At 44.9% G+C, this 13,213-nt stretch overlaps 1 protein-coding gene across 1 annotated transcript; it reads right to left on the bottom strand.

The window, feature by feature from the left end:
* Positions 1-1,464: 1,464 nt before the first annotated feature.
* LOC109759284 (uncharacterized) lies at positions 1,465-12,668 on the bottom strand. The gene is made up of 5 exons (XM_020318105.1): positions 12,122-12,668; positions 11,898-12,004; positions 11,609-11,832; positions 2,673-2,819; positions 1,465-1,657 (listed from the first exon to the last, which is right to left on the bottom strand). The coding sequence occupies exons 1-5, from the start codon at positions 12,666-12,668 to the stop codon at positions 1,465-1,467; spliced, it is 1,218 nt and encodes a 405-aa protein (XP_020173694.1).
* Between the last annotated feature and the right edge of the window lie 545 nt (positions 12,669-13,213).

Below are 13,213 nucleotides of genomic sequence, written 5' to 3'. Positions count from 1 at the left end.
CATTTTCCCCCTCTAGATCTTAAAAGCCCCGTATCTTTTTTTCTGTTAGGTTTTTGGGGATTCTAAAAATGTTCAACGGGGTGACCCTGGTTGAATTCGGATGTATCTTTTCGAGTAGATGATTTTTCATATAAAAAACTTTTTAATCCGAGTTCGTATGCAAAAGTTATGCCCATTTTACAAATTCCAGAGAGATTTTGCAAATAAAGACGAAATTCATATTTGTAAATTTTCCCAACAACTAGACCACATATCACATGGGAAACTTATTTTATTTTATTTTTTGACATTTCCATCATTTTCTTTTATTTTTTTTAAACCTGAAAAGGCGGTCCAGGGGGGGTTGCATTCGGTGGAATTTTTGGGCAAAACTAGTAATGACGCACCATGGGTGTGGTGCGCCATTACTAGTTTAACTAGTAATGGCGCACCACACCCACGGTGCGCCATTACTAGTTTTGAAAAAAAAATAAAAAAATTTAGTAGTGGTGCACCGAGGGTGTTGTGCGCCATTACTAGTTAAAACTAGTAATGGCGCACTATCCCCTGGTGCGCCATTACTAGTTTAAAAAAAATAAAAAAAATTGTTAGTAGTGGCACACCGAGGGTGTGGTGCGCCATTACTAGTTAAAACTAGTAATGGCGCACTATCCCCTGGTGCGCCATTACTAGTTTTGAAAAAAAATAAAAAAAATTGTTAGTAGTGGCGCACCGTGGATGTGGAGCGCCATTAGTATTTGGACACTAATGGCGCACCAACACATGGTGCGCCACTGCTATATAGTAGTGGCGCACCACATGTGTGGTGCGCCATTAATGTCCATATTATCTATAGGCCTTTTCCTAGTAATGTGGACATGAAGAAGGTATCGGCGATGAAGGTGGAGAGTCATGCGAAGAGGGAGGAGAAGAAACTGTGGGAGAGGATGGCGTTGTATCTACAACAACGGGGGAAGAAGTAGGAATATGGGGCACAAAGGGAGGTGTATCGGGAAAAGTGAGAAAAGAGATGTCCTCCACAGAAAAGGTCGAGGAGGATGGTCGTGGGTAGAAAGGACGAGAGTCATCAAAAGTCACATCCCGGGAAATACGCATCTGACGACGACAGGATCCCAACACCGATAACCCTTATGCTCATCACTATATCCTACAAAGACACACTCAACAGACTGAGCGGTTAGCTTGGTGCGTTCACGTGGGGGAAGAAGAACATAGCAAACACAACCAAACAGAAATAGATCCAGGTGTAGCGAGTAAAATCGTCTATAAAGAGAATATAGTAGTGATGAACCCCTTTCAAAGCGAAGGGAGCAGGACCCCAAACATGTGAGTGAACCAGATCAAAAGGACGCTTAGACACCGACTCACTATGAGGATAGGGTAGCTGAATCTGCTTACCAAGCCTACAACCTAGACAATCCAATGAAGCGTTGCCGGAGACAGATCCGAGAACACCATGATGAACTAAAGACGAGAGACGAGAACCACATAAATGGCCAAGACGATGATGCCACTGCTGAAAAGAGCTAGAAGATACGGCAGCAGGGGCCACAAAACTGGCGGCGCTGGCATCGGAGGGAAGACGAAGCCAGTCAAGCTCCCAAAGACCATCATGGCGTCGAGGGCCAGCACCAAGAAGAGCGCCTGTGCAACGATCCTGAACAGAACATGAATCGAAGTCGAGATTGACCCTACAATTAGAGTCAACAATCTGACTACCTGAAAAGAGTTGCATGCTAAGTCGAGGAACATGAGCAACATAAGGAACAAGAAAAGAAAATGTGCTAAGAGTGCCTCGACTAGCGACAGGGAGGGGAGTACCATCAGCAGTATGAACACGAACATGAGACTCGACAGGTCGAACGGATGTCAAAGTGGAGGAATCATAAGTCATATGAAAAGATGCTCCAGTATCAAAAATCCATGAGGATGTACCTGAATGAGTAGAAGGTGGTCTCTCATTGCCCGAAAACTCAGGCGCAGAACCAGCAGAACCTATCGGTGAAGAATCCCAAGTATCAAGAAGGCATCGGAGTTGCGCAATCTCATGCGCAGACAGAGACACAGTGGTAGGCGTCGAGGTAGAACCATCTGCTGACGAAGAGTGGTTGCCACCACCCGTGAAAGCCATGTGTAGAGTCGATTGAGAGTAGCGAGTCGACGTAGAGAGATCAACGACGCGCGCGGAAGCGGCAATGGGAGTCGGTGTAGAGCAGGCACCACCACCACAGGCAGAAGCCGCGAGAAGAGTCAACGAATATCGACCATCACAGCCTGTCGAAGACGCCATAGAGGCCAACATCAGAGGCGGACGAGCACCAAGCACTGAGCGGCGGCGCATATGTGAGACCAGATCAATATATGGAACACCATTGGTAGTCTGTGGGCAGTGACGGAAAAGCAGGCCCGACGAAAACGACATGTCTCTCTCTTTTTTTTTACTTTTTTTTCTCTTTTTCTTAACACTAGAAGATAACCAACGGAAACAGCCAAAAAGGGGCCAACGTGAACCCAGCGGGCCGAATGAAGCAACAGCAGGCAGCGCTTATGCGCGTGGCAGCCAGCCAGCAAGCCGAACCAGAAGCAGCGGCGGCGGCCAGGGCGCACGCACATGCAGCGCCAGGATCGAGGGCGGTCGGAGCGCTTCCCGATCTAGGCGTCGACGGCCCGACCTCAGAGAGCCGAAGGCCGACGAGTGGAACTCGAACGCCAGCCAGAGGCGTGATGGCGGCGGCCCGACCTTGAAATTGGCGTCCGGCGGCAGGAACCGGCGGCTGAGGCAGCCCTCGTTGGTGGCGAATGATACGTCTCCAACGTATCTATAATTTTTGATTGTTCCATGCTATTATATTACCTGTTTTGGATGTTTAATGGGCTTTATTGTGCACTTTTATATTATTTTTGGGACTAACCTATTAACCGAAGGCCCGGTGCAAATTGCTGTTTTTTGCCTATTTCAGTGTTTCGCAGAAAAGGAATATCAAACGGAATCCAAACTGAATGAAACCTTCGCGACGATCGTTTTTGGAACAAATGCAATCTAGGAGACTTGGAGTGGACGTCAAGGAAGCAACGAGGCGGCCACGAGGCAGGGAGCCGCGGCCCCACCCTCGTGGGCCCCTCGTGGCTCCACCGACCTACTTCTTTCGCCTATATATACTCATATACCCTGAAAACATCCGAGAGCACCACGAAACCCTATTTCCACCGCCGCAACCTTCTGTATCCGTGAGATCCCATCTTGGGGCCTTTTCCGGCGCTCCGCCGGAGGGGGAATCGATCACGGAGGGCTTCTACATCAACACCATAGCCTCTCCGATGATGTGTGAGTAGTTTACCACAGACCTTCGGGTCCATAGTTATTAGCTAGATGGCTTCTTCTCTCTCTTTGGATCTCAATACAAAGTTCTCCTCGATTCTCTTGGAGATCTATTCGATGTAATTCTTTTTGCGGTGTGTTTGTCGAGATCCGATGAATTGTGGGTTTATGATCAAGATTATCTATGAACAATATTTGGTTCTTCTCTGAATTCTTATATGCATGATTTAATATCTTTGCAAGTCTCTTCGAATTATAAGTTTGGTTTGGCCTACTAGATTGATCTTTCTTGCAATGGGAGAAGTGCTTAGCTTTGGGTTCAATCTTGCAGTGTCCTTTCCCAGTGACAGCAGGGGCAGCAAGGCACGTATTGTATTGTTTCCATCGAGGATAAAAAGATGGGGTTTATATCATATTGCTTGAGTTTATCCCTCTACATCATGTAATCTTGCCTAATGCGTTACTCTGTTCTTATGAACTTAATACTCTAGATGCATGCTGGATAGCGGTCGATGTGTGGAGTAATAGTAGTAGATGCAGAATCGTTTCGGTCTACTTGTCACGGACGTAATGCCTATATACATGATCATGCCTAGATATTCTCATAACTATGCCTTTTCTATCAATTGCTCGACAGTAATTTGTTCACCCACCGTAGATTATGCTATCTTCAGAGAAGCCACTAGTGAAACCTATGGCCCCCGGGTCTATCTTCCATCATATTAATCTTTCGTCAACTAGCTATTTCTGTCGCTGTTTATTTTTGCAATCTTTACTTTCCAATCTATACAACAAAAATACCAAAAATATTTATCTTATTATCTTTATCAGATCTCACTTTTGCAAGTGGCCGTGAAGGGATTAACAACCCCTTTATCACGTTGGTTGCAAGGTTCTTGATTGTTTGTGCAGGTACGAGGGATTTGCGTGTAGTCTCCTGCTGGATTGATACCTTGGTTCTCAAAAACTGAGGGAAATACTTACGCTACTTTGCTGCATCACCCTTTCCTCTTCAAGGGAAAACCAACGCATGCTCAAGAGGTAGCAAGAAGGATTTCTGGCGCCGTTGCCGGGGAGATCTACGCACAAGTCAAGACATACCAAGTACCCATCACAAACTCTTATCCCTCGCATTACATTATTGGCCATTTGCCTCTCGTTTTCCTCTCCCCCACTTCACCTTTGCCGTTTGATTCGCCCTTTTCCGTTCGTCTTTTTCGTTTGCTTGTGTTGCCATGTGCCTTCTATGTGCTTGCATCTTCGCATGCTAGAAATCTATTGATATGGATCCTCATCCCCTTGCTAATCTTTTTAAGAGATCCAATTATGATAAACCAATTGCTAATGAGTTGTGTGCACTAGATTATCTTTATGAGGTTTTGCTTGAAATCCGTGAATCTGGAAATTGTAATGAAGTACTTTATGAAGTGATTCATGGTAGATCTTTGAATAAAAAGCATGATTGCAATGATGGTATTATAAATTCTATTAATGTCAGTTGTGTTAATAATATGCAAAACCCTAAGCTTGGGGATGCTAGTTTTGCTATATCCTCTACTTGTTGCAATGATCATGATTGGGGTGATTCTTCTTATGATCTTGAAAATTTATTTAAGCCTCCTGATGAATATGAGATTGATAATAATGTATGCAATAATATTGAAAGTGGGTTTGGAAGAGTGTCAACTTTAGATCCCACATATTTGGAGAATGTTCAATCTTATGAAGTTTTTGATAAAAGTGGGTTTGGAGAGGTCATGATTTTAGTTAATGTTAATTCCACTATTTTGGAAGAGTGTCAACTTTGCATACATGTGGATCGTGTTAAGAATGTGTTTTGTGATAGCTATATTGTTGAATTTGCTTATGATCCTACATGTAATTATTATGAGAGAGGAAAATATGGTTGTAGAAATTTTCATGTTACTAAATTACGTCTCGTTATGTTGAGATTGCTATTGTTTATTTCCGCTTCCTTGCATATACTAGTTTTTGCTTGCTATGATAATTTGTTTGCCTATAAGATGCCTATGCATAGGAAGTATGTTAGACTTAGATGTGTTTTTCACATGCTATATGATGCTTTTTTGTGCTTCAATTCTTGTCTTTCATGTGAGCATCATTAAAATTATTAATGCCTAGCTAGGGGCGTTAAACGATAGCGCTTGTTGGGAGGCAACCCAATTTTATTTTTGTTCCTTGCTTTTTTTTCCTGTTTAGTAATAAATAATTCATCTAGCCTCTGTTTGGATGTGTTTTTATGTTTTAATTAGGAGTAAAATGCAAGAGCGGTCCTAATTCTTTTCCAAAAGTGTCGATTGGGTCCTAAATCTTTCAAAATGCACATCTAGGTCCTAATTCTTTCTAAGTTGTTCACCCGAGGTCCTAATTTCGTCTGACCGCCGCTGACCAGCTCGCGTGGCGCTTTGACCGCCGCCACGTCGACTCGAGGGCCCACGCTGGAGATTTCCCGCGGTTGGAGGTTGGGAATTTAAGCAGTTTGGCCCCTGGAGTTTATGCTTTCATCATTCCCCGGTCCCTAGGTCTTCTGCTTGCTCTCTTCCTCTCTCTGGCGCCGCGCCGTCGCCGCCATGTCCGCCGCCGCTAGCTCGTCTGCCGTGAAGCACCGCGGGAAGAAGGCTGCCCAAGCGCCTCCTCCACCTCTGGCATTAGCCCTTTTCTCGCCGCCCATCTCATCGCCGGCCGAAGCAGGTATGCTGCCATTGGTACCATGCCCTAGCTGCCGCATTCGATCTACAATTCGTCTTGTGTCAAAATCAGAGGCAAATCCTGGTAGGATTTTCTACAAGTGCCCCAACCACCATGTAAGATCTTCTACAAGTGCCCAATCGATTTGATTTTTCTGTGTTTCTTTTTGGCTGAATTTTTTTTACTCAATTTCTGTCAGATTCCACCAAATCCTTGCCAACATTATTATTGGGAAGATGGACCAGACAACTATTTTGATTTTTTGGTGAGAGGTGGGTACGTCAGCCCTGGATTGAGCTGTTTTGATTCGGCTGGTGTCATTGCAAGTGAAGAAACAGAGGTGCAAGTGAAGAAGCAGAGCACTGTTGAGACTGTGGTGTATGCAGAAGCAATGCAAAAGATGAATGAGCTCATTTTTCTCTGTAGGAGTATTCTCAGTGCACTTGTTGTACTGATTGTAGCAGTGGTGTATGTAGGATTTAACAAGTGATGTGGTAGTATGATGTATCCAGTGTTCAATGCTTGTTGGTGTATCCAGATGTTGATCATGTACTGTTGCAATGAAATTGAACTAAATTCTGGCAGCATTTTGGTTGTTTTTCTGTACTTTGGCAGCAATTTTTTACTAGCATTGACAGCACAAATAAACAGTAATATACAAGGCCTTTCTTTTACTAGTAATTGAACTTAAAAGCAGTCTGAAAGATAGGTAGATGGATTCAGCATTACAAGGTCTTGAAGTTGTGCAACAAAAGTAGGAAATAGCATTACATTTCCATGGTTTGTGTGAAACCCAAAGCCACATCTCAGCATGAGGTTTCATTACAAACCATCTTGTTTCCTGTGACACCCAAAAAATTTGACCTTGTTTTATTTATTAAAATGTTGCCAGGAAATAAAACTTTTCCATTTTGTCAAGATTTACCCTTTGTGATTTTGGATTTTTGCCTCTAGTGGAAAAACCTTCAAAGAGTATTGTTGGACTTGAATACTCTCTTTGATAAAACAATTCTTTATCAGTGGATTTAAATTTGCTAGATTTGTTTTCTTAGAGCTTTATTCTTTTAAAATGATTTCTTTTGAATTTGGAGCCTGTTTTGCACTACAACCATTTGACAAATGCATTTAAAATTTCCACCAAAATTTGGGGATGTCATGAGATGTTTCCACATCACTTTTATGCAAAAATACCTTTTGGCCATTGGAGATTTTGAGCTCTACACCATCTTTTCCAATCTGGTCCAGTAGGCACTTTTGCACTACAACCCATTTAAATATTTCTTTAAAAATTCTTCCAAGTGCTTGGAGATATCAGTGGATGCATACAATTCATCTTCATGCAAAAACCCAGTGATGTTCTTTGAAAAATTTGAGTGAATCATCTTCATTTCTATTCTGGTCCAGTTTGGTGATTTGTACTGCAACCCCATTTTATTTTGCTCTAGTACCTTTGAGCTTTTTCCTACCTATAGTCCTCCCTACCAAACTCTTAAGTCCAGGAGATTGGACCCATTGGAGTATTTTTGGTGCATGCAATGTCAGCCTTTAGTTTCTGCCCAAAACTGGTTTTCTCAAAATCTTGCACTATCAAGTTTCTGTTTTTGCCAAACTAGCCTTACCACCTTCTTTAGCTCCTAAAGAGACTAGGATCTGGAGAGTTTGGCCACCCCAAGAATTGCCTAGTTGCCCATGGCATTCTGTCGAACACCCTGTGTGCAGGAACAAGTTTGGCATGTCCTCTGGTTTGCATTGTGGACTTGAGCTCCTGACCCATCCAGCATGTCCACTAACCTCCCAGATGTCCCTAACCCTGGCCTGTTGATTGCCAGCCTCACCCAAGCTCCCTAGCACGCACTGGCATTTCGTCGAACACCTGCTATGCGTGCTCTGGGCGCGGCCAGAGCGCGCATTTTGCACGTGCGTGCGCTCGGGTCGACGCGTCCCGTCACTGGACCCAGCTCGCCTGTAGAGCCGCGCCACACACTCGCCCTCTCACCAGTACGCTCCAAGCCGCACTGGCGCCCTACAGCGCCGCCGCCAGAGCTCCCTTGGCGGCACGCCGGCGTCGGCAGCGGGCTCTGCCGTGGACGGGGCCGCCCAAGCCACCCGCGCACGCCAGCTGCCCCAGGGAACAGCCCGTGCTTATCCTCATGCTCGTCGGCACGCGTTCGTCGCCGCCACGACGCCCTGCAGCTACAGCAACGGCGACCCGTCGTCGATCTTATCCACCGCCGTGGAGCCAGCCCCGTCGTGCTATAAAAGGAGGCCCCGTGCTCCTCCGAGCACTCAGGCAACCCCAGTCCACCCTCGTAGTGCTCCCACAGCCAGCAATCGTCGGGGAAAGTCCTTTCTTCCTCGCCTCCGGCCAGCTCGGTCGCCGCCGCAATCCAGTGCCATTCGTCGCAACCGGAGCTTCCCCCGCCAATCCAACGCCACCAAGAGTTTCCCCATAGTCGTGCGGAGCTGCCTAGCGCCTCGGCCTCGACCAAGGACCCCTGGAGCCCAAAACCCACTCTGCTCCCGAACCATCGTCCACCGCGAAGCTCGCCGCCGGTGACCTCCTCCGTCCCCGCCTGCCTAGCACCCACCGGGAGATCCGCCTCGGTCTGACGGATCCATCCCTGCCCTCGGGACCCCGTGGGGAGCTGCCGTTCGCCGACGGCGATCGCCGGAGCCCCGCCCCGTTCGGGCATAGAGAAAGGAGGGAGAGGAAGAACGGTCAAACCTGACCAGTGGGCCCCCCGGACCCACTGTCAGTGACCCGCGCGGCCGTTCTCTCTGTTTAAGTGAAAGCGCAGAGTCCCGAGTACGTCGTCTCTGCTTCGAAAGCGTATTCTCCCCGAAGCGTTTTCCTTTTTCTGATTTTTATAAAACAGAACTTTGACTGGCTATAACTTTTAAAATAAAACTCCAAATGAGTTGATTCTTTTTCCTACCTCTTTCAAATTTCATCTAGTTTATTTTAAGATTTATTTCAAAAATATTTGAGACAAATTTTTGTACTGTGTTTGAAATATTTGTTATTTGGATATTTTGCAAAATAGGGACAATGGAGAGAAGAGAAAGCTTTCAAAAAGTGCATCCTTTGCATACTCTTGAAGGCAAGCATTTCTGAACTCTGGCATAATATTTTGTTGTGGTGTTTTGGTACGATCACAACACCATTTGACTTGGAGTATGCGTTATCTTTATGTAACGATAAAGTCTCGTGCATGAGTGCTTTTTGGAGATATTTTTGTGGTCAGCAATGGATACGCTAGTGTTTTGGATCACCCTCGTGAGCTCCTCATGCATACTGGAAGGAAGCCGGGAAAGTCGTGGTCTTGGGTAGACACGAGCTTGTCCCTAGTCCCTCGTCGAGACGAGTATGTCCGGTATGGCATGGTGAGGCTTGATGAGGGGTGATTTATTCCACTAATGGTAATATTGTTGGAGGATACTTGGACCACCTGAGTCAGTCGTAGGTCGAGTCTTGGTCAGTAGCTTCCCTATTTGTTGGTACCACCACTTGTCCCTATCGCAGACGGGGTATGGTTCAGTAAGTTGTCAACCCCTTACCAAAGCACACACCGTACAGAGAGGCCATAGTGGAAGATACCGGAGGCCTCCGGTAGGCATGCCACTTGGTCCGGGGGCATGGGTGTTTCCGGTTGGGACCGAGAGGGGGCACCCCTTAGAGCGCGCATATAGAAATTTGATCCCATGCTACGTCGAGGTTGTAGCCTCCCCACTTAGAGTTTTGCTTGGCAGGTGTCGTGGGTGATTCCAGACATCGGTGAGTTAAGCTGGTGTGTGCAGGTCAGGCGTGTTTTCAATTAAAAGGCCGTAGGCGGAATTAGTCCCGATGGACTAAGTAAATCCGTTACTCGTGGGAAAATAGTACTCCCTCTGCAGAGGATATATCCTGTTGGATAGCCATGTTCTTGAGCAAGGACCACAGTCTGAGTTGAATCTTGTAACGGTATTCGGATGGAGAACGATTTAACTAGAACTCAGTGACGGTTTTCGGATGGAGACACGGTTAACTGGATCATAGTAACGGTATTCGGATGGAGAACGAATTAGCTAGAACTCAGTGACGGTCTTCGGATGGAGAAACGGCTAGACTAGATTTGTGTCTATGACCTGTGACATCTGAGGATCATGTTTTAATTTTGTTATTATTATGGACTAACCATTTACATTATGTATTTTTATTAAGTATCCCTGGGATGGTTCTACCTCCTGGATACTCACAGTGATTATTCTTTTATAAGCCCTTTATGTGGTGTCGCTCAGACGCCCGACTGCGGCATGCTTGTTGTTTATTTATCTTTTATAAGCCCTTTATGTGGTGTCGCTCAGACGCCCGACTGCGGCATGCTTGTTGTTTATTTATCTTTTATAAGCCCTTTATGTGGTGTCGCTTAGACTCCCGACTGCGGCATGCTTGTTGTTTATTTATCTTTTATAAGCCCTTTATGTGGTGTCGCCCAGACGCCCGACTGCGGCAAGGTTACTCTTGCATTTTCCTCTCGAGGAGTCATTCAGACACTCGCTTGGCCCTCAACATTTTACTTTGGGATTTCGGGAGGATTACCGCCCGACTTCTCTTTTGTTTCCCATGCATCATTATCTCTATGTCTGATTGCACTTGTTAATCTGTTCTCATGCATCGTGTTTACATTTGTTATATCTTATGTTCGAACTATCTTGTGAGTACTTTCATTGTACTCACCCACGTACTGCATGTTCATTTTATCTCTGCATGCGAGCAACGCAGACTTTCGTGGCAGACGTTCTGATCATAATTATTTCGGAGCATGATTGTCCCTTATTATATTATACCCGTGTTCTTAATGTTTGCGAGTACATTCAAACGTACTCACTGGCTTGTCCCTGGCTATTGTCTTGGCCAGATTCTCGCGCATGGAGATAAGCATCGCGGTGACAACCTCGGAACCTACGTGTTGACGATAGCAGCCTCGCGAAGATAGGAGTTATCCTGGTCAGCTGTTCTTGTGGGAAATGGAGTCCCATAGACGCAGATATACCCAACCGCTTCCGCCCTCAACCATTAGAAACCAAGGGTTGTACTCCTAGGCCTCAATGGTCTTGTACTACATATGTTTGTACCTTGCTTGGAATTCTTGTATCAAGTTGGTGCCTCATCAGCAAACAGTAATCCTGGGGCTGGTGAGCACAAAGGCCGTTTTTCTGGGAAATCATTATCCCAAAAATCCGGTCGTGACATTTCCTAAGCAAAAGAAAAACATCCTACAGTGCTTCTTTCCATAACAGCTTTGTAGCTCTTCACTTCTGAGTTGTTGGGGCTTTGTTCTCCTTAGTTTTTTCACTTTCTTCCTTCTCTCCAAACCTAGTGTAGCAGTAGTATGGCTTCTATGAAATCACTACAGTTAGAACAAATGAAATGCTACAGTACTGACAATATGAAATGGTACAGTTCCAACAGTATGAAAGGATGCAGTATGACAATTTAAATGATACTGTACTACCACTTACTTGTTGAACACTTCACAGCTATTGTTTAGAAGAAAATCACACTTTGGGAGTTCATGGAAATAGGCCTTGCACCACTACCTTGGGTCAATTGCATCCAAGTACTCATAGCCCCCCTGGTCCAGCTCTTTCATCTCTTGCATGTACTTCTTCCAATCTGCCTCATGTGTAGCTCTTGCAATTTGCCACAATTTATTCTTGAATACATCACCTTTCCAGTTCTTTGCAAAGTTTTGATGCAGATACCTCACACAAAATCTATGTTGTGCATGAGGAAATATTGCATTGACAGCATTGATCAACCCCTATATACATTGTAGAATAAACAAATGAAATGCTACAGTATGATAATATGCAATGTTCTTACTACCTTCTGCCTATCACTCATCAATGTCCATGGTGCTGTGTTTTGTATCTTCAGATCCTCCTTCAGTGTGTTCAAGAACCACTTCCATGTGACAGTATCTTCCACTTCTACTATGGCAATTGCAATGGGAAAGATACAATCGTTAGGATCAACTCCAACAGCAGTCAACATCAGTCCACCATACTTGTTCTTAATGTGACACCCATCAATTCATATAATGGGCCTACAAGCTAGCAGAAAACCCCTTTTGCATGCATCTAAGGCCATGTAGCAGTTCTCAAACTTTCCATTGTTTGCATTCACAAACATGGTACTGCCAGGGTTTGATCTTCTGATTTCAGCTGCAAAGTCCCACAGTAAATTATACTGCTCAAGTTCATCTCCATGAATTTTCTTTAGTGCAATCCTCCTTGCTCTAGCTAGCTTACTTCTACTAGGTTGCATGTTGTAGTCCAACTGAACAAGTCTGCCAAAGTTCTGCAGTGTCATCTTCTCATCTGCTCTAAATGTTTCCACATACTTGCCAGCCAAATATCTTGCTGTAAATTGCTTGAGTGCCCACTCTCTTTCACATGTATGCTCACCCACATACTTCTTCACAACCCATGCTTTGGTCCTGCTGTCAGGTGTAACAAATAAGAACCAGGGACAATCTCCAACACAACCTGCCCTTATCCTCTGCTTATCATTCTTTATGTAATGAATTTGCACTCTCTGCTTCACAATGTACTCTTGAATTGCTGCTCTTAGTTCAATGACAGACAAGAACACCATGCCTATGTGAAAACTGACTTCTTTCATGTTCTCAGGCCTCCACCTTTTCAGCTTCACTTTCTTTTTCATTTTGTCCTTCCTTGTGCATCTACTACTTCCACTTCCTCTGCTGAATCACTATCTTCAAGCTCTGAATCTTGTAGCTCCTGCAGTTCATCTATATCATAGTCACTGTCCTGCTCCCATTTAGATTTCTTCCTTTTCTTCTTCTCAAATTTTTCATCAACCCATTCTTCATACAGATCATCATCATCTTTGCCTACTTCATTGTCAGAGTCGACCCAGTCTGAATCCCATTCACTGTCATCACTGTCACTGTCACTGTCATTTTCATTGGGGATTTCTTCTTCTACCACAAGTTTCCTCCTGCTTCTTCTAAGCTCATGTCCAACATTTTGTCCCACTTGTGGAACACGGCTACTCCCTTCATTGCTGCTGCCTGCATTAAATTGGTTCAGTCTGCCTTTATGAGCTTTCACCTTAAACCTGGGACTTCCTCTTATTCCACTGCTAAACCCAGGAGATTTAGGGCTTAGTACAGGAGG

The sequence above is a fragment of the Aegilops tauschii genome, chromosome 2 (genome assembly GCF_002575655.3).
Source record: "Aegilops tauschii subsp. strangulata cultivar AL8/78 chromosome 2, Aet v6.0, whole genome shotgun sequence".
Lineage (NCBI taxonomy): Eukaryota > Viridiplantae > Streptophyta > Magnoliopsida > Poales > Poaceae > Aegilops > Aegilops tauschii.
Note: the sequence above shows the minus strand (reverse complement) of the source record. Positions and strands in the feature narration are given on the sequence as shown.